This window comes from Phlebotomus papatasi, chromosome 3 (genome assembly GCF_024763615.1).
Source record: "Phlebotomus papatasi isolate M1 chromosome 3, Ppap_2.1, whole genome shotgun sequence".
Taxonomy (NCBI): Eukaryota; Metazoa; Arthropoda; class Insecta; order Diptera; family Psychodidae; genus Phlebotomus; species Phlebotomus papatasi.
The window spans coordinates 45,971,675-45,993,977 of NC_077224.1; the positions used below are offsets into that span (position 1 = coordinate 45,971,675).

General features: G+C 36.5%; 1 protein-coding gene across 1 annotated transcript; it reads right to left on the minus strand.

Annotated features, from left to right (window-relative positions):
• Positions 1–771: 771 nt before the first annotated feature.
• On the minus strand, positions 772–16,379 carry LOC129807984 (anaphase-promoting complex subunit 1). Its single transcript, XM_055857614.1, has 6 exons — positions 16,215–16,379; positions 14,490–16,144; positions 5,880–9,011; positions 1,775–1,924; positions 1,537–1,675; positions 772–1,438 (listed from the first exon to the last, which is right to left on the minus strand). Exons 1-6 carry the CDS (start codon positions 16,236–16,238, stop codon positions 821–823), a joined length of 5,718 nt encoding a protein of 1,905 aa, XP_055713589.1. The 5' UTR covers positions 16,239–16,379; the 3' UTR covers positions 772–820.
• Between the last annotated feature and the right edge of the window lie 5,924 nt (positions 16,380–22,303).

Here is a 22,303-nt window from a genome sequence, read left to right on the forward strand (position 1 = left end):
GGGAAAGTGTCCAGTTTTTAAAATATATTGCGGAGTCACATTTATTCAGAAACATAAGAAAAAATTACTCATTACGAAGCTGGGGATCGTACGAAGCATGGGCACTTTCTTCTAAAAAACATGTTTCTGGGTGGTTTAGGTAAGTTCATTTGCCAGAAATGTTGATTTATGGGGGAGGGGTCATAGAAAACCAGAAGTCTATATCTCATACCGTTTGGAAATCCAAACGGCGGAGAAGTAGGAAAAAGTGAATTGCATATTGCTCTCTTTGAATTCGAGCAAAGAAATCTGAAACTTCTTGTCATAAGATTAATCTTTTATAAGTATACGATACTTAAGCACTTCAAGCTTTTTCTCCTTGATAATTCATTATCAAATAGAGCACATACTCAACTCACCATAAAAGATTTGGATTAGATTCGAGATTAGATTCAAGGTTAAGATGGTTCAAGTCAAGAGACCATGTTTTTAGGACAAACACCAAAACAGAGCGATTTTAATCTCAATAAATTGCAAGATATATTGCAAGATATCTCATTCCAAAGGGAAGATATTGCCTACCCTGCGTACCTTATTTTGACGACTGCTTATCTTCAAAATAAGGGACGCTTGAATATAAGATCGAGCAGTATAGTGATTGACCAGACCACAGTATCACAATAGCTGTGACTACGAAAGAATAACAGCTAAAATGAATATCATCCATTAAATTATATGGCACATTGCTATTTGTTGATAAAGTAAAGTTCGTGACAGTGAAAAGACAATTCATGTTCAAAAATATTTTCTTTTTAATAATTTTGCATATTACATAGATAATTTAAATGGAATTTAGGAGAATCTTCGAAATACAGTGAATAGAGTTTGTATCGAGTTTGAGACGCTTCAGCTCCACTAGCATTCCCAGATAGTTCAGTTGTCCCCTGAGATCAACAAAATTCAGCACATTTATTGGAAGATCATAAAATACAACGAGAATGGCCAATTTTGTCAGAGTCACTGTTGACAAATTTCCATCCTGAAGAAAATTAATGCTTGACGAGAAGAGAAATTGTTTCATGAGATTGAAACAATCATTTCCCCATGTCTCAATGCAAGACATCAACTTCAATTCAAGCGACTGCAAAATTTCCCTCGACAGAAGACTATCTATCTGGGAAATCTGTGATTTTTTCAGGGTGGCATCAATAATTTTAAATTGCCAAATATCTTGGGTGCACGGTTTAAAATTAATCCGCCGAATAATTAGAACGAGTGATATAAAAATTGGCAGTGCCTCGAGACGATCCTGAATGAGACAATTGTAGAATTGGGTCATTAGCAATTCTGTTAATTCCTGTTCCTGATCACACACTGGGACATCTTCGAGGCCAAGCAGAAACTTGTCCACGAAAATCTCCACAAATGTATCACTCGAGAAGGACAACAGACTCTTTGGCTGAAATAGAATTAAACCAAAAACAAAAATGTAAGAAGCTATTATAAACGAGTTTTTGAGAAATTCCACTTGAGGTCAAAAACTCTTCTTTCACTTACCTTAATCCGCCATGTGCTAAACTGTTCAGAAGTGAGTGACTTTGCAAGAAGACTCTTAAGCCGATTTGGATCTTCAAGTAATGATAAACATCCAGCTCTCTTCTTAATATCGACACATCCACACTTCTCGAGAATTTTTCTGTACAATTTTGAGAGCAATGTTAAACAATGTTAACAAATTAAATTTAATGATAGAAATTAAATGGAATAAACAAACAACACTATTTCTGTTACTCACTCCAATTGATGCCAATTGCTGTCTCTATCAAATCGTATGGGCCAATAGTATCGATCATTCATAATCACCGTTTGCAGTGTATTCAATTCCGGCAGAATACACGGAGCTATTGGCAATTGAATGATTTCTGTTGATCCTATTTTAATACATCTGAAATTTGTTAATTACAACAGGAAATCACAATTTTGAAAAATAACTTTTTAAGCTACAATAGAACTTTATCAAAAACCGGTTGTCATCAAACATTTCCGTTAGAAGGAGTGGCAAAGCGTAACCATGCTTTGCAAAGTGCTGGAACTCCTGAGTTAGATGCTATACCTCAAAAGTACCTTTGCGTCATTTACTGTTTCCCGGTTGTCAACTGATTTAACCCTTTAAGGACGATTGGGTCACCGGTGACCCAAAAATTAATTTTTACCTACGGTCATCTAAAGTTATGTATTGCTCTAATAACTCAGAAAAAGTGATTTTTTCTGACCTCCGATTTTTGACCTTCTCGTCCTTAACTCTTTCCGGACCGCAGTATATGCTGCAAGGAAATTTCACAATTTTTTAATCAAAAATATCTAAGCTCAGGTATTAATTGAGGTCCTACAAAAAATATCTTACATTTGGACATCCTTATAGTTTGTAATCATCCACAAGAATAGGATTTTTATCAGTTCTAAATAATTAAAAAACATTATTTTTCACAGAACATTCATTTGCTGCTTTGGGTACTCAGAGTCCCAAAAGAGACGAAAGAGTTAAAGGGTTAAACCGATTCATAAATCACTCAAAAGATCCTCCAAAATAAAGCGTGTGCACGACAAGATTGTACCAAATGATTTGATATTTTTAAGACAGATGTCACTAGCTCCGCATTTATTTATTTTTTTTTAAAGGGCCTCAGTGGATCAGTGGATAGAGCAGTGGCTCTGTGACTGTGAGGTCGAGGGTTCGAGACCAGGCAGCTGCAGATTTTTCAGCTGCTGTAATAGTCTCGAATTCGCCCAGTGAATGAATAGGAAAGTAATGCCAATACATTGACAGTGAACCGCCTAAAAAGAGAGGTTGGTATAGGAAATAAGTTTCGACATGCAGAGTTCAGTCGAATACAAATACTCATTCACTGCCCAGATCCACAAACCAAGGTTGGTTTACCGTGATATAATGCGGTACTGTGTGTATCAGAACGCACACAGAGCACTGTGATATGGAGCAGGTTTACTCGCCTTATGGGTTAAGATAGAACAGGAGAATGGGGAGTGCATAATGGGCCCAAATAAGTGGCCTGGGTGCAGCGGTTCCGCAAGGAATATAACCGACCCATAGATAAATCTTAAATCTTAAAATCTTAGCTCCGCATTTTCGTTGTATCCCAGCAACGATACCCAGCAACGAAAATCATTCGCGGTTGAATAGGCTGTGACGGTGGCGGCCTCTTAATTTGTTCGGAGCGCGGTGGCCTCCATGATAAACTTCTTCTGGTTCAGAGCGGTGGCCACCGCTCCAGCGCCACTGAATGTGTATTGACTAGTAGTCACAAAGGGTCACGCTATGTTAAATTCCCATGAGGTGACTGGTAGTTGTTCAGGTTTTCTTGTATTGTGGTACCAACCGCGAACTTTCTTTGCTGGGTAGAGTTCTGTTCGACTTGTCGCGATGGTGGTGGCCTCCCAAATGTTTAGAAAGTGGTGGCCATCAAAGAGAACTATTGCTTCAACTGCGTTCGCTTTTTCCCAGCCCGTAAGGATTTACATTTGCTGAACGGTGTTCAAACAGGAAACTTTCGTTGCTGAAATGTACACATTGTAACACGTGTTTTTACCTTTCTTATGGTGAAACTCTTATCAAATTCTGTTCATTATTCACTGAGATAAGAAATAATAATGGAAAAGAGAAGGGAACTGATCGTGTATGTACACACGTATCTAAAAAATCCTGGAATCAATTACGCGAACCTTGGAAAACTCACAAATACGTCACGTCAGACCGTCCGGAAGGTGATTCTTCGATTCCTCGACAGTAAAACCACGGCCCAGAAACCTGGATGTGGAATAATCGGGGTATTGGAGATCGAGATTTGGAGAAAAAGGTGATCATGCGCTACAAGAACAATCCTTCGACATCTGTGAGGGATATGGCTAAAAAACTTAAGTGTTCTCCCAGTCTTGTGCACAAAATCAAAAAGAGGAATGGACTGAAGACTTTTAAGGCCCAAGCAGCCCCTCATCGCACGGATGTACAGTCAGTCAGCTAAAACACGAGCTCGAAGGCTGCACGATAAGATGATGTCTAGCTTTAGTGGGTACATCTTGATGGATGATGAAACATACGTAAAAGGAGACATCAAACAATTACCAGGACAACAATATTACACCGCAAAGTCTCGCACAGGATGTAAGAAAAAGTACAGGTACAAAAATTATGAAAAGTTTCCAAAAAAATACATGGTTTGGATAGCGATCTGCTCATGTGGACGTCAGAGCAAGGCGTTATTCATGTAGGGCAACATGAACTCGTCAATTTACATCACAGAGTGCCTCCAAAAACGCCTTTTGCCTCTGTACAGATGCCATGTCATACCCCCGAACTCAATAGCAACCAAAGAATGGTACGAGGAGAACATTCGTTGTGTACCCAAGGAGATGAATCCGCCAAATACTCCAAATCTCCGTTCAGTTGAAACATATTGGGCTATTATCAAATACGATCTGAAGAATAAGGCTAAACGCGTCGAGAACATCGAGGAGTTCAAGAAAAAATGGAATGAAACAAACAAGAACCGCGGTGATGATCTTGTACAGACCTTGATGGGAGGTCTCAAGAAGAAGATTCGAGATTTCGACAATCAAATACTTGAATAAAAAAAACTATAATATCTAATGAGCCCAAACAGAAGTAGATTTTGATTCTCCAATAGTGTTTTCGATAAAAGGTAAATGGAACTCTATTTGGACAAAAAGTTGTTGATGTTAGAAGAATTCAAGTTCAATTTCGAATTTTCATACTAAATTTTCGAACAAGGTGGGGAAAATTTATGAATGCACTAAAAAGCTGGCAAAAGAGTTACTCAGTGATTATGGAGTGATTAAATACTAGGGCAAGAACAGTAAACGTCGTTGTTCTGTTTTTCCTCACAAAAATGTTAAGACCGTCACATTTTAACACTTGAGTACTTCGAAATTCGAACTCTTTTTGGTGTCTCTTTTTGGATCTACACTTTCTAATGTAACTTCTATCAATGCACTTAAGGTATTGTCTTTGAAAAATTCAAGTTTACGGTCACTTTCCACTAGTTCTTCAACAATACAGGCCATGTGAAAGACCATAAACTTTACGTCATCCGATGCATGAACAAGATTTCCTCTCTCCAGAATCGTCATATAGTTATTTTGATTATTATGTTCTACGTTAGTAAGTAGAATATGTTGTATATTCTGGAGTTATTCCCGTATTTTGAGTCATTCAAAACTACAAAAAATCACTCAATTTCTGGTTTTTATCACTAAAATCAGTCTTAGGTTATCCAGACATCCACTTAGGTTATCCACTTTTCCAAGATTTAATCACGATTAAGTGTGCAACTGAGCTTCAATCTTGTAGAAAATAAATTCAAAATTTAGGTTATGTTTCGTTTTCTTTTTTAGCGAGTTTAACCATTTCTTGGACTTTTTTCACTAGTTTTCCATCACTATATGTTTAAAATCACTTGTTTTATGTAATTTGAATGTTATTTTGTCACAAAAACTTAAGAAATTAGCGAAAAACTAAGAAAATGTGGGAGCATTCCGCATGTAAACAACTGAACATTCTAAAAGTCACACACTAACGCAAAACCGCATCAGTAGGCTGTCATACACGCTCACTTCCCTATCCATATTCAGAACGGCAATGATATACAGGAGTCGTTGACTCAATCAATAAATAAATAAGTATTACACTGACTGTCAATGGATAAAGTTGTTTCATTAAAGTGCGATTCCGACAGGATAGCTCCTTCTCGTGAGTTCAAGCACCATGCAAAGCTGGGACGCTTTGCCATCTCTTTTGATCAAAATATCGGAAAATTGACTGAAAATGAAATAAAAAATTATTGCATAAAAAGAAATCAATAACTTACGCCAAGTTGCAGAGGCTCAATTTCCCTGTATCAACATCTCTGGGCAGGAACAGCCTTGCTTCAATGGCAAGTACGTAGAGATGACGAAATGCCTGTAGATGGTATCGATTGTCATTGCTGTGAGTGGGAAATTTGGGAAAGAGCGAACACACAAGAGCCGCAATGGCACTCTGACTTGTAGACAGAGTATACCGTCCAGCACCTAGGAAAAGGAATCCCAGTGCCATATGAAGAGCCATGTGAGATCCATAAGTCACATGAGCATTCGTTGCGCCAATTCGCGTCCTCAGAAGCCTTATTATTCGCAAGATATCAAGATTTCCAGATCCAGCAAAGATCAGTGACAGCGAAAGAACAATCATTGTCAGGCAAGATTCAACAGTGGCTTTTCCTGCATACTCTCCAACATACTGCCCACCCATGGACAGGAAAAGTTTAACTAGATCCTTGAGTGTCTTGTATGCTATGGGATTTTCCGTTCCTGCATACCTGAGACCCATACAGAAGGCAGCACCTGTGGTAATATTGCAGTATGCCTGACAGTGAGCTTCATGGTCAATGTCACTTGTATCCTCTGGATCTGGACCACGTTTGAGGTCAAATTGCAGAGCAGCTGGGAATTGCTGATTGAGCCATTCTTTTGTCGGCTCAACACTATCCCACATGATGAGACCACGTGAAATCATGCGCAACATCAGTAGATCTGGTCGTACAAAGTCTAGCAAGTACCTCGTATCCGGTGGCATCATCCAATTGGCTACTGCTTGATTGCCCGTCTGTAGGAACATCAATCCTAGGGCTAGAGTTGCTCCTGGAGCTGTCACGTCAATATTGACTGTGTCTCCTTCGCGAATTTGGAAGGACGGCAATTTGTACTTCTCTCTTTGAGCCCCTGTTAGTGGTCGTTTGTTGCCCCCTATCATGTAATAGTGCAGTGTATCTGGCAGTTCGAGATCTCGAAGGCCCGTTGGAGTCTCTCCCTGACCAAGCGTCACGAGTCCAAGGGCTAATCCTGCCGTTAATGCGTAAGATTCTCTCTCTACGCAATTTTCCATCTCCGGACCGGGAGGTCTTCCGATTTCCTGAAGTAGAATCTCGGCCATATGACGCTTTGCTGTACCTTCATAAACTAGCCCAACTCCCATTAGGGTAGCCACTTGGGTATTTTGTTGGATATCCAATTCAAGAGCTGTTGGCGGCAAAAGAGCCTCAATGTGAACACTTAGAAGTTTGGTAATGGTCATATCCATAGATTTCCTATGAGCTGCCGATATGCCCAATAGAAGTCCAATACTCGTCATTTCATCACATTTCCGTAGATAGTCGTAGATACTCATGAATGACAAACTCTTGAGATGCCCATTGAGGCCAAGAGCCATCAAAAGTCCAGCATGCTCAATGGAAACATCAGATGATCCTTTGGGTTTATTGTAAACAATCCATGTTGAATCAATATCCTTTGCCTGTGGCGTTATTCTAAGTCCAGCTGCTACGCCATTGTGAAATAGCGGCCAACAATTCATATTTGGTGGCACTTCAATTTGCTGCAATTCAATTGTTGCCCCTTTGAGAATTTCTTTGCCAGTGAGGCAGAGTTTGGGAATTGGCAGAGATTCCGTTGATGTTGGATTGGTTGTTCGCAATGTAAACATCCCTCTACCCAAAGGCAAAGCCATAGTTCGTGTACACAGAGAAAAAAGTTGCTTTTCCTTCTCCTCAATGAAATCATGATCCGTGACATTAGGCCCTTGAACAATGTCAATGGTCACAGGATTGGCACTATTGAGCAACCGTCGTACCTCATGGATACGCAAATCATCCGGAAAACGAAGACAGAAGAGTTTTGAATCAATATCTTCCATGCCATCTTCCTCAGCTCGCCCCTCGGTCTTCCCATTTAACGTGGGATTTTGCGTTACACGAGGTGTTAGGGAATGTTCATTGGCATACTTCCTCGTATCTACAAATTTCTTACTCTCCTCCCCACACGAAGCATGTGACACAAGATCTGACCTCAGAAGTAATCTATATGTATCACTGTCACATCCAAGAGGTGGATTTGATTTATATCTCTCCAAAAACTGAATAATCACAAAATTAATCGCTGGCGGCAGTTGTGAAATCACCTCTCTATTTATCCCAATATTTTTCAACGACACCCCATCTTCATCCGCAACAACTTTTCCCGTCACCGGAACATACTCCCGAACACATTTTTTCGATGCTTCCTCCCCAAAATGGAAATACACAATTGCCTTTATGATCTTCCGCGACAAACTATTCACCTTTGCCACATACGGAAACGCCTCGAGTGTTTCCAATTGAGAATCTCTATCCAACTTCACAATATCATACACATGCTTATATATCCTCGGGATAGCAGTAGACAAGATTAAATTGAGATTCTGCAAACTTGTCAAATCCGTCTCCGTTAAGTAACTCATAGAGATTTTCTGTGCTAAATGCGGAAAATCCAAATAATAGTGAAGGCAATATTGATCTAAATTGAGATCCATTGCAAGTTGATAGAGAAACTCAGCCATAGGCTGAAGATATTGTTGTGTACTCATACTGAGCTTCAAATCTTCATACAGAAGATGCAGGGAGAACAGTATCAGTGGTAAATGTGCAAAGAGAAGAGTAGAAGTGTCATTTTTCATAGGAATTGCTTCTACATTCTCTCCACCACACCCTCGTGCCATAAACGTACTCTCCCGACGCATCTGCATCAAATACTCCCAATCAGAATCCGAACCATTTGAATTGTCATTCCTCCTACGTTTTTTCGGTTCTTCCGACGACACATTTGACTGAGAACTTGATGATGCATCAGGACTATTGGAGGAACGTCCAAGCATTTCAAGTAGGAGATTTTTGAACATTGTCCACTCCTTATTTGGGGTCATATTTGTAGTACCCGGGGCATTTTTAATACCATACCACTTTACCATCACCTGAATAGCCATATCACTGTTCAACACTTGCCTCAGGGTCAAAAGGCATCGTGCAACAAGGCTATTCTCACAGATTAATGGCAGAGTTATTCGAAATAACTTACCACCTGAATACATCAGATTCAGTCGATTTCCCGTGGGATCCCGAAGTCCTATGCAAGTGCTTCCAGCAGTATTCCTGGAAAAGGAATATTTATTGCACACTACTGGCATTTTTTTTATCAACTAACCGGGGGTAGAACTAGACAGTGGGATGGTAAAAAATTGCACCAAAAGGGATATTGTATTGAACAAAACTCTTCTTATTCAGAGTTACGTCCTGACCGTCCTGATTCTTGTAGTCGAAAATGAACACTTGCATAGAACCCAGATTAACTTATTCCAGCTGAGATTCTCTAGAGATAGAGGAAGCCAGGAACAATTACCCAAGGGTGGAATTAGACTTTCACAGTGGGGCCATTCCATACAAAATGCGGCCAAAACCGTAACTCTGAGGCAAGGTCATATATAGGTAATTTGGTAACTTTTATCTTAAAATCAATTATATTACTCCTATAAGGTATTTTGGGAAATCTTATATCGAGAGTAGTCTGATACTAAAATCAAGAAAGTTTACTCTAAAACTAAGGTGAATTCTTCATAAAGGATTTTTTGTATATTTAATTTTTGAGTTCGAGCAGTAAAATTTCTTAAAACTGTGTCCTGAATTTTTGTTCATTTTAGGAATGCTTGTATTTTTTGAGAATTAGAAAGGGTAAAGATTGTATATAAAACACACACCGCTTAAGCATAAAATTATCTAAAATGTGCGTAGAACACGCACAGCTCAATCATAAAACGGTTAAAATTGGGCTTAAAAACACGCAGTCTACTCATAAAATGGATAAAATTGAGCTTAAAACACGCACAGACCATTCATAAAACGGTTAAGAATGAAATGAAAACATGAATGAGTAGACTTTGCGTGTTTTTAAGTGCAATCTTAACTGTTTTATGATTGAGCTGTGCGTGTTAACCCCCCAAAAGCTATGTTTTGTGGGTACCAGTGAATGCTAAGCTTCGTTTGTAATGTGACTCAAACTGATTGGGCTATGAAGGAGCTTAGTCGTCTCTGGACTTTAGCCATAAGTGTGTCTAAGGAATAACCATTAGAAATCGCTTCAGATTTGTCAGAAATTCCAAGACATTTCTGACGAGTTCAAACACGATGCCATGCGGTAGAGAAATACGCTCTCTAGGGCCTTTCTAAACTTCGACTTTGAAAACCCATTATTAAGAGTAATTAGTATGTACGTATATAATCTTAATACATTTTATTCCTATATTTCGAGAAATCCCAAAAAACATATTTTTAGAGGGAAACTACTAAGCTTTATTTCGCTTGACATTGATGGTTGAAAATTCTTTTGCTTTTATATATCGACGGTTCAGAATATAAAATGAATAAGTCGCGAATGGCTAACTTCACAAGAGAGCTATTTCAAGCTGAGTATTGAAATTTTAAGATTTGAAACTCCTATAACTTTGGGAATAATTAACTTTCCGGTATAATATTCCCAGGGAGGGTACAAGGTGTCGAGGAGTGCCCGAGAAGCGAAAAAAACGAATTTTGCAAAAAATCGACTTATATTCTGATAAGTCGATATTTTCTTCACTCGAAATTTTTTTATTTTAATATACAGATCGCTTGTATTAAGAAATGAGAATGAAATCGCAAAGAAATTAAATTTAACATTTAATTGTCTTGCTTTTCTTTCATTTATTTATTTTATTTCCTTCACGGTGCTATCACACTAGGATTTTCACAATTTAATTTTAAATTTAATTGAGCCAATTGAGCAATTGATTCAATTGAGCATTATAAGATTTTTAGAATTTACTTGAAAATTCTCACAGATAAGACACATTTTGCAAGAAATTTGCTCAACTTTAAATAGTGCCGCGAGATTTTTGATTGTGAATGACTCCGGAAAATGTGTGATAGCACTTAAAATGTCTCATAAGTTACTTATCTGTTATGCAAAAGAATCCCCAAAGCCAGAAGAAAGGGTTGTAGGCAAGGGGGCTCATGAGGAGACTCCAAACTGCAATTTCTTGAAACAACAATTTCTTTCGAATTGCTTTGGAGGAACTCAGCAAATTACTCCCGATACTGAAGCTTCGTTCGCGTACAAGTTTATCACTAATCACTGTACTTTTTTTATTTTCTTTTGGCCACAAATAATATTAATTATGAGTAAATAAATTTAATAAGAACAATTTGGTTCAAAAGACTACTTGTTTAACTGCAATAAAATTGAAATTAATAAACAATTTTAACATTTTAATTTGCTGAATTCAAATTTAATTGAGCAATCACATTTATGCTATTTTAACATATTTAAACAGGTTTTTATGGACCAAGTATTAGTTTTTATTAATAAATAAGGGCAGATCTATGAATTTAATTGGTTTTTAGTGGAAAATAACGTTTTGCGAAATTCATCTGAGAATTAAATTGAATTTACAAATTGGAAAAATCCCTAGTATGATAGCACGGTGATAGCACGTTAAAAATGCTTTTTCATTTCTTTTTTTTTTAGATTTCACTTTCTCGCTGATGTCAGCGACTCACCCGAAAAAAAGGTTGTTGTCTTGGCTATTTGGTGCGATCACAGCGACGGATTCGAACTCATCGGATTCTAGTATGATCATTATTTGGTTTATAATTACGTTAAGCCATCTCTCGACTTAAATCGTAAAACTGTTCAGGACATAACAAAAAAAATTGTAGAGAATGCATGATTTTTTTTCTGAAAATGTCAATACGTTCTGAATTCCACATTGCTCTCTCGAATCCAGTGGCGTATTTAGACACTTATGCGGGGGTGCGGTTGTATGCGAAGGCGCCCTTACCACGGTAAAAATTGTGGAGGTTGAAGCGCCACCAAAAAACACATATTTAACCTATCTTATTTGTTCCCGTCTTCATCATAAAACCTTTACGTTTTGTCTAAAGTTATTCATCTTTGTATCAATTCAGTATATACATATTTTTCCTTTTTGCCAGAAAAAAAATTCCTGGCCCAGATAAAGGATATCAAAGATAGCGTCTCGTGCTTTATCACTTGCGAGTTTTAATGAAAATTTTAAAGTGCTCTATCTCGGGAACGAATTAAGATTTTTTTCTTGCTCTGTTTTTATTTTAAAGATAATTTTCTTTTGTTTAAAACTATTCAATTTTGGATTATATGTTCAAGTCTTTTTTTTTTGAAAAAATATGAAAATGGTTTTCAGAAAAACCCCATTCTTAAAAATTTTATTTTTTTTAGGGTGGAATAACCGGCTATCGCCATGTTTAGGAAAAAATTAAATTCATTTAATCATAACTTTTGAATCCTTGTTACAAGATAAGTCAAATTTGACACAAAGTTACTTAGATGTATTGGCTCTAGATACGTGAAAACAATAATCCTAGAACATAACGCTGGACTACTTAAAAAACTGATTTTTATTAATAATGCAAAAATAACCATTTCGTCGCCACTTTTTACCACTTTTCGCCAGTTTTGTAAAATTTGTAACCACTTCTCGCCACCCACTTGAAAAGAACCACACTCGGTTATTTTAGGCAATGCTATGAAAAGAATACATTCACCATTTCTCTTTCCTTGTGATCACTTTATTATTACTCTCTTTAAATGATTTTTCTTCACTTTTATTTGAGAAATCAAATTATGGGGCTTTTGCAGAAAGTAAACAATGCAGATTTGACAACTGAGAATGTACGAAGTGAAGTTTGCGTCGCCTATTGAAAAGATATGGCGACAGGTGGTAAAATCAATTCCAGAATATTACCACTTCTCGCCATGCCTCATTTTTATACAAAAATAATATAAAATGAAATATTAATTGACTAAATACAAATTTTATGTATTCTACAAGTGCAATTAAATATTCAATAGACAAATTATTTACCCAAATAGGTATTTTTGGCCTGATGAAAATTTGACGACACTTAGTACATTTGGTAAGAGATGTTGGATTCGATGCACTTGCTTAAAATATTGCTCTAAAAAGTGATCAAAATCGTGAATCCAAAACGAATAATTATTATTTTTCGATTCTATGCGTAGAAGCAGAAACAATACAAAAAAATTGCGACTCATTTATTTCATAAATTGCGAAAAATAGCGATTTCAATGTAAGTGGCGAGAAGTGGGGCACTGGCGAGAACTGGTGATTCCACCCTACTATTAGTATCATTGAGTAGTATATTTCTTGAAAAATTTAACTTTAATTTTTGAGTTTAACAGGTTTAATTTTGAAAATTCAGTGAAATTTTAATTATTTTTAATAAAAGTTAAACGGAAAAGTGGAAGCTCTCCTTGATCAACATTAAAAAATCAAAATTTTGAAGAATGATATTTCGATTAAGATTATTTTGAAAACATGCACTGCTTAAGCAGGAAATGGTTAAGATTGTGCTGAAAACATGCACAGCGGTTGGACTTCCTAAAACAGATGGTGCTCGTCAAAACCGGTACAGCCGCGCACAGCTCAAGAATAAAATGGTTAAAATTGAGCATAAGTCCTGCATAGCTCAAACAAAATTGAATCTAAATTTTTAACAGTTTTCTTAATCTTAATCGTTTTATGTTTAACAGCTGTGCGTGTTTTTAGCACGATATAAACCGTTTTGAACTATGCAGATTTCATGCACAATATCTGAGAAGTACAAGTTTTATACACAATCTGAATAATCTTATACTTGAGCTATACGTATTTTCAGCACAATTTTAATTTAATATTTTGAAGTTTTTTTCTTATTTCAACTCGAAATCTTGAAAGAATAATAAGGATAAAATGCATTTCAGGAGCCAAGAGGGGCACCAAGAAAGCTCTGCAACAAATTAGGCGCCCCAAAAAAGAACCTGAAAGAATTTAAAGTGTCCCTTTTTATTTCAACACGAAATCTTGTCAAAATATGAGGGCAAAATGCTTCTTTAGAGGTTTATGGGCGCCATGAAAGCCTTTAGAACAATTGTACGCCTTAGGAAGTCACGGAATTAAAAAAGCTTTTTCTGCAACGCAAAATTTTGGCCTCGTAAGGAAGTTAAAAGTTTTTTATTTATTTCAACGCGAAATTTTGCAGAATTGTAACCTAAAGTTATTTTTTTCTTATGTCTGTACATAATTGTAAAGTAGAAAGTTGAAGGAATCTACAATATTTTTTGCAAGTCTTCAGCTATTTGCTATGTAATAAATATTTAAGTTCAAAAATGGCGAATTTTTAAATTTTCAAATTCATAATTGATTTTATTTATTTTTTATACTTCCAATTTTTTTTAAGCAAAACCCTTTTGGCAATATAAACTACAATACTCATACGTAATATTTTTCATTAAAGCGAAAAATGTTATTCATTGGTATTGTCAGAAAAATTACTTAAATTTTTGGGCTATTTTTGTGCCTATCGTTCATAGAAGCACAAAATACACAGAATCAGACTCTGCTGGACTTTCCAAGGTTAGATGTAAGACTTATCATTGATTATGTTTCCCATTTTAATTTTTATTATTGATTTTTAGTCCGTTAAAAATGTCTCTTCGTTAAAGGTTTAGAACTCTGGACGTTTAAGGAATTGGTAGGGAAAATATGGTAACTGAGTACTTACTTGCTCGTGCTGGCCGATGAGAGTGGATGAACCGGTGAAAACATATTCAGTTCATCTTCAATTTGCGACTCTGGCGGAGCTGTTGGCAGCAAACTGCTCCTCCGGGGAAAATTCAGTGAGCCCAATCTGTCCATTAGAGCAAAACTCGACAGGACTCCGCCCACGTGAACTTTTCCCACATTAACTGGCCCCGAATAGAGCATAATTGTGCCACAGGGCGCCAGAACTGTGATCATATTCATCCTGTTCAACACTGTGGCATCTTTTGCCTTGATCGCCGTCGTCTTTCCAAAGAAATGAAACTCTGATTCCTTTGTTCTGACAATTGGCACTAGGATCAGTTTTGCATTCCTGGGCAAGAGGTAGCAGAGAAAGAGTTGCCCCACGAGATCTGTGTGCAGGAATCCCTTTGAGGCGCATTCGATGAATTCTGTTTTGGCATTTGACGGTTCACTCCAGAGGTACACAAGGCAGAATTCAGGGACAATGGGCTTCGAGGGTTGGGCCTGGCCCAATTTCCTCAGACTCACTGACGGTGACGATTGTCCCAGGGAGCTCTGGAGTCGCGCCAGAGGCGATTGCGATGACCGAGGATGGGCTGTTTGGTTAGATGACGCCCAACTGGCTGGAGATCCGGACATTCGATTGGTAAATGACCAGAAAGTTGTATTTAAATTGGGTTGGAGATGACTTTGGTGCATTTTTGTTGTGTAGAGAGCTGCAGATTTGTATAGGGATGCCTGATGGCCAGTGTGATAGGGTGTTCCGGGGAATGATGTGGTATTGGCAGTGCTGTCAAAAGTATTTCCAGCAACTGTATTTGTCTCTTCAATTGTTGCCTTTCTCAGGCTGCACACAAAATGCTTTCCGATTTTATTGTCAAACATCAGGACAATGTTATTTGTCTGATCTGTACTGATCAATTTATAGTCGACTTCTGTTAGGTAACTGATGCAGCCAGTGAAACTCTTAATGAGAACTGGAGACATTTCATCGAGAGGATGCGTTAGGGAAAATACTCTTGGCATTGGCAAGACTGTATCGGGCTGAAGCATCATTGACGATGCTTCCTTCTCTAGCAAAATTCCATGCTCAGTATTCCACACATTGGACACTTGAAATTCCAGAGCACACAGAAAATCCTCCCCATCATCGCGATAGACCCGAAGACTCGTGGAATCAATCAAACAAATCCCACGACGCTTCACATCCTTACTCTCGGCATCCTCAGAATCCGCACTATTGTCCGATTCCATGAATGACGGAGTGCAGAAAAAGGCAAATTTGATGGGAGTGTCACAGGTGAAGCAAACCCGAGGAGCAACATGATCATCATCACCCTGCAATCCCTGACTCCACACAGCAGTATTTCCCTTCACATACAACTCATCCTCGGAGTTGGCTTGATAGGTGTGGAGAAAATTGAGATTGGATATACTTCCAGACTCACCAAATTCATCCTCCTCGTCGCGCTGGGGCTCCTCAAAGACCTCTTCCAAGTGCCAAAATTCTGCAGTAGTCTCATCGGATGATATACTGAAATTCTGCAGGCGATATAGCAGCAAATTGTCTCCAGGTGGGACATTGCTGTCCTGATGTTGCATAGAGGGGCCAGGATGTGTCTCCACCGCCTGACGTCCCCGGGGAATAAATTCCTGCAAAGAAAAATACACATAACCAAACTTTTTCATGGGGGACTTTCAATTGCGATTATGTATTTCTTACCAGAGGCTCAGAAGCGGTGATCATAATCTCACATAACTCATCCAGATTTGCAAAATTCACAATTTATACCACCAACTAGGACACTATCTTCACAGGAAATGAGACTTTTCGCCGGAAAATGGGAAGCACCAAAGCCGGCTAACAAGAAAACACTGTATTAATTACATTTTGCACCACTGGCGCTGTCGGCACAAAGAATGCGATTTTTAGCAAAAACTCCCCGGTCGCCATACTATGTACAAACACAGTGTGTATTAATACTTAGTACGAAATTAGTACAGTAGACTCTCGCTAATTCGGCTCTTTTAAGATCGGGCTAGAAGTCAACATTGAACCTTCGAAGAGAACAGACGTCATAGATTTACCGCTGAAAAAAATAACAGAAAACAGTGAATAAAATATTTCAATTCAGTGAAAACATTCATTAAAAGTGCTTTTTAATACTGATAATCAAAATTAAGTAAGCTGTTGAGTATTCAGAAGTGAATTGTCAAATGTTATTTGCCATGTTGAAGATGAAAAAGAAGCCTAAGAAAAAAAAAAGGATTTGGTGCAAAATTAGTATCAACAATCAAAAAATCAACAAAATGAAGAAATCAACAATTTAATAACAGACGATACAACCCAAATCAGTAAATAAAACTTCAAGATGACTAATATGGCGATGGATGAAGACAACGTGGTTTCCTTAGACATGTGCCAAAGAAACACGCGCTTCAAGATGGCGGTCAACATCACCCACTCTTCTACACAGCTAGAAAAGATAATTGGTGTTAAGAGTTTCAGACAACAGATGGCCAAAAAACGTAAAAGTCAGCCAAATTAATTTTCAAAAGCACAAATGGGGATTTTGAAATCTACACACACAATTTAAACACAAAAGACAACGAAAAATTAAAAAAAAATAGTCAAATTAAAAAAAAAAATCATAAGAAAAATAATTAAAACATATTCAAAGTAAAAATGATCTAAATCTTAAAATAAAACTGAAACTACAAACAAGAACAAAATTGAAAATAATGAGAACTAAGAACAAGAATTTATTGAAATTATTTTGCGACTTATTTATATAGGTCTGTAATTTCAGAGCAGAAAGAGAATTGTGCGAGCTTTAATACGCATTTACAATGAAACCGTTAACAATAAAAAACACACTAAGATTTAAAACAAAGATAAAAGGCATATCATTAGAAAATATTTAAAAAAATTAACTTTTCAACAATTCAAATTAGAACACAATCATAAATTATAAGAATTTATTGAAATTATTTTTCGACTTATTTATATAAATCTGTAATTTCATTGTAGAAAAAGAACTGTGCGAACTTTAATACGCATTTACGGTAAAACCAATAAAATGAAAGAAACATAAAAATTGTTAGAAAATAAGCAAACAAGATGAAACAAAAGAAAACATGAAATTTTGTAGTTTTGTAACCGTTCGGCTATATGGATCTTTTTGAATCCGACAGCCGTACAAATTAAAATAAAGAAGAAGAAGAAGATCGGGCTACTCGGGGCTACTTTTAATTCGGGCACCAGTTACACTCAGCTCTTCGTTGTCCGGGTGACAGCTGCCAGACCCTGTCGGTTGATATATTAAAAATTATTTTTATTAAACATGAAGTTTCTCCAGTGTGAATTAAAGTATTATTATCATTGTATCGAAATTTTTAATTACATAATTGTGATAAAAAATGAAACATAAGCACACCATGAAGAAAATTCTCTTGTTCTTTGTCAGACAGAAATTAAATTCATACAGCACAAAATATAAAAATCGTTGATCATTAAAAAAAACCTAAATGTCATTTTTGTCCCTCAGTCAGCCGGATAACGAAGAGTCGAGTGTAAATTTAAAAAAAAAGTTTGTTGACATTTTTCAAGCTTGATTATTCTTGTTAAATGAAGCAAATATGTTCAAATTTGCCATGGTTTGTCTTAATTCTGATGTGTTTTTGCATTATTAAGGGGTTTTCATGAAATTTACCACAAATATGACTAGACTATGTAAACTCAATATGTGTATGCAGATAAATAAAAAATCGTTGCATTTGAAAAACTTTGTCACCCGAATTTCTCTGTAATTCGGGTGACATTTTGGTCCCAAATGCCAGAATTTGAGAGAGTCTACTGTCCCGGCCGGAACAAAATCGGAGCTATAACATATTTCCATGATACTACTCTGACAAAAATCGGAGTCCAATTTGTATTATATTTTTCATTTAAAAATATATGATATTCGTACCCTGTAATTGCCCGAGATAAGTTCCACTCATTATACAGTGTCTCTGATATGTCCCACTGCCACAATAACATCGAAAATAAATGTGCAATTTTTTTACTATTTTGCATAGATTTATACGAAAAGAGGCATAAAAGTAGCCAAAAAAAGCTTGAGAATTAAATTTCTTGTAAGAAAATTGCCTCATCAGGTGAAAAAATTAATATTTGTGATTCACACGTACACGGCAGTCACCCCAATACTAATGCTGCCAAAAAGTCTCTTCCACTAGTAAAACGACACAGTGTTTTATATGGAGGGTAGGCCTAAAATCGCCCTACTATCCCTACTATAGTAGGCCTACTTTCCCTATTCGTATATAATATTTATCTAATATTATATTTATCATATATATAATATTTATCATACCTTCGTTGCGGGTGACTTTGTATTTTTTACATTTTTTACATAAATCGTTTGCTAGATCCGCTAGATCAGTCTGTTCTAACTGCATTTTGACAACTTTTCAGGTGACCATTTTTTCTTTTTAATTAAATTTTAATAAAAATTAAACCATGAATGAATTATTTTATATTACAAATGTGAAATGTGAAATGTGAAATGTGAATTTATTGAACCACGATACTGGCACACTGGGCAACAAACTAATTCCATATAAAAAATATTTTAGAGAAAGATAAATGGTAGTCTTGCACAAGAACTAAAATCTTCAAAGATAAAACAATTTTCAGACCACATATTCCATTTTAGTTAAAGTAGAATTTTCGGAGGGAAGCTCCGTCCGGACACGGTAACACAATTTGTGAAGTCAAATCGATAGCGATCAAAAACTCAACTCTTCTCGAGAGTTTTAAACACGCTCCATGTCTTCCTCAATGTTCGAGTGCGTGGAGAATCTTACAATCTCGCCGGGGATACCAGGATGCTCACACAAAGATCTTGGAGACAGTACTAGTCAATTTCCAGTTATGAGGAGACTGAAATTTGGAGAACAATTTTGATTTTCTCCTTTGATTTGATTCTCCAAACTTCAGTTGTTTCGGAATGATTGGAGATTGACTGGTGCTGTATCTTCGAGATCTTTGCATAAGAATCCTGGAACCCCCCGCTAGGATTGTAAGATTCTCCATTTAATGAAACCATCTTTGACATCACTTGACCACTGAGGAGGACAAAAAGAGTATCGAAAACTCTGAAGACAATTTAAGTTTTTGATAAAACTATCGGATTAAAGGCTCCACTTGCGTTGCCATGTCTGGATAGATTCTCTTCGAAAATTCCACTGCAGCTGAAGAACAATTTCCCTCACGATTCACGATAAATTTAAAATTTTGTCGAAGAAAAACGAACAATGCATTCCCTGTCAGGTTCCGGAAAGCACTTTGGGACAATTTCTTAAGAGAATTTAGGTATAACTCTAGATTATTAAATATGGGAATTTAAATAGTAATACTCACGGTTTCTTGCTTAGCGACTATGGATTGTGGGATTGGTTGTCAGGAAAGATCCGGGAATGGCCGTGTTTTTCAGGAACTTCCTGACGCCTTCGGGAAGAAAATTCTCTTGTTTAAAATGTTTTCCGTAGATTCTCGCTGAAATCTCGTCTAGATGTTGTCCACTTCCTTCCTGGATGTGATGAATCTAATCTTGGTGTACCATGGGGCCCAGAGGAAAACTAAAATTATAAAAATTGCATTGAAGTGGAAAACAAAGTCATTCGATTATACTGTTTTTTTCTCGAAAAATTTATGCTTGTCAGTAGGAGGAAACCCCACATTGTCTCGTCTGGTCCAGGCGACAGCTCTCCACAACAAATTTCACTCCCATTGAATATTCAAAAATGATTTTAATTGTATTTTTATTCACTTTTTCACTAATATCAAATGTAACCATAAAACGCAAATGGCGGTGGCTACGTCGTGAAAGTTCTCTAAAATTTTTAGAGATGGCGCTCGGGCCGCAAAAATATTTTCGAAGAAGAAGAAGAAAGTTGGTGGCGCTATCATCATTCTTTGCAACCAACGGACATCCCCAACCCTTTTTATATGGGATTCTCATTTCAATTCCGTACTATGTGGGGTTATGTTAAAAAAATCATATTCTGGATGAATGAAAATCATATTTATGTGCTTTTTCTTGAATGTTTACATACATTTTGATCGTATAAAATGAAAAAGTATATGTTACCACCACTAAGACTCGTGAGAAAATACGGGAATTTGATTCAAAGTACAATTAATCTGACATAACTTTCGTTAGTTTAAAAAAAAATCGTTCGAATATGGGAGGTGAGAAATGTCAAAAATACCGCCCGAGCGTTCGAATTTAGAAGATTCTACTGTATTAAAATTATTTTAGCGATCCTAAGCACTTGAAAAACATATATAAAAATGCCGAAGAGTAGGGGAAACTGGGGTACCACCAAACACTTTTGAAAGATGCGATTTTGACTGAATCTCCTAGGAAAACTGTGAATTTTAGAAAAATGTTGCTTACCCCATGTTATAGTCTTAGGTATAGGCTGCATATTAATGTATACAAGGATGATGTGAAGCACTTCTATTTATCGTAAAAATGAAAATTGTGTCACCATGCATTTTTCGCTCTTTTCCAACCACCCGGGGTACCAATAAACACTTTCTGGGGCACCAAAAAACACCTGATTTTCTCACCCATTGGAGTTATTTTGGGCATTCACCACAACTCTTAATTATAAAGAAGGTATTGAAAATGTAAATAATTCTCAAAAACGCACTGCAAAATTTAGAATGAGTGACTAAAATAGCAAAAAAACTAAAGCACTGCACATCGAACATATTTTTCAATGGATTTTCCATAATTTTGACAACATTCGACTTCTGACTGGAAAGCAGCGCCACTAAAATCGTGGCAAACATTTTACCTAAAGTTCAAATTTTGCGCGCTCTTGTGATTATTTGTAATAAAATCGAGAAATCATTCGTCAATCTTTGATTAAAATCATTTAAGAATCATTAAGAATCATTTAATGCAAAATTGGGTTCTTGAAACTATATTTTTCCTGAGTCTTGAATGAAAATCCCGTGAATGGATATAAATTTCAGAAATCGAACAAAGAGGGAGATGAAAAGTAAGAAAGATAAGAGGAAAAATTTTGCCATTCAAGCTACGCTCGCGACATCTGCAATTGAGAGAAATTTGGCTTTTTGTTGGTGCCCCAAACTCTGTTTTATGATGGATTTTATATTCTTTTAAAAAAATGTGAACATTAATTTCTTTAATAGATACATAAATATTATCCCAAAATATGCAAGAAAGTACTGGTGTAGTGAAATTTAACTTAACTTGTTTTATTTTCATTTTCCAGGTAGATATATAAATGACTAAAATTATCAAAATCTCACAATTTTACGAAAAAAGATTCTCATTTCTAAACTACTTGAACTATGTGGATCATTCTTTCGCTGGACAAGCATCCCTATAGTATCTATGATTTCATATAAGTCTCATTCTCTAAAATCTTATACCTATTTAAAAAATCGCAGTGTTTGGTGGAACCCCTGTTTGGTGGTGCCCCAGTTTCCCCTAAACTAAAATGAAGAGTAAACTACGAATAAATGTTTGTAAAAGTACAAAAAATGCTTGTCAAGTAATTATGTTACGAAGGTTACGAACAATCTTTTTGAAAAAAGTACAAACTTTTACGAACTTGTTTGTGGGATTACGATTTAGGGGCATTTTGTAACTTCCCCATAGGAATTAACAAACATTCATTAATAATTTTACAAAATATTTTTTTCGATGCATTTTGGTACGATTTTATGAATTCAGTATCAGTTCGGCCGGGATGTATAATTACATTTTT

Coding starts and splice junctions, on each gene's coding strand:
- LOC129807984 (XM_055857614.1), bottom strand. CDS start 16,238: ATGATCACCGCTTCTGAGCCTCTG. Junction 16,145..16,214: donor TCACCGCTTCTGAGCCTCTG/GTAAGAAATACA, acceptor TTTTCTTTGCAG/GAATTTATTCCCCGGGGACG. Junction 1,439..1,536: donor TTAGCACATGGCGGATTAAG/GTAAGTGAAAGA, acceptor ATTCTATTTCAG/CCAAAGAGTCTGTTGTCCTT.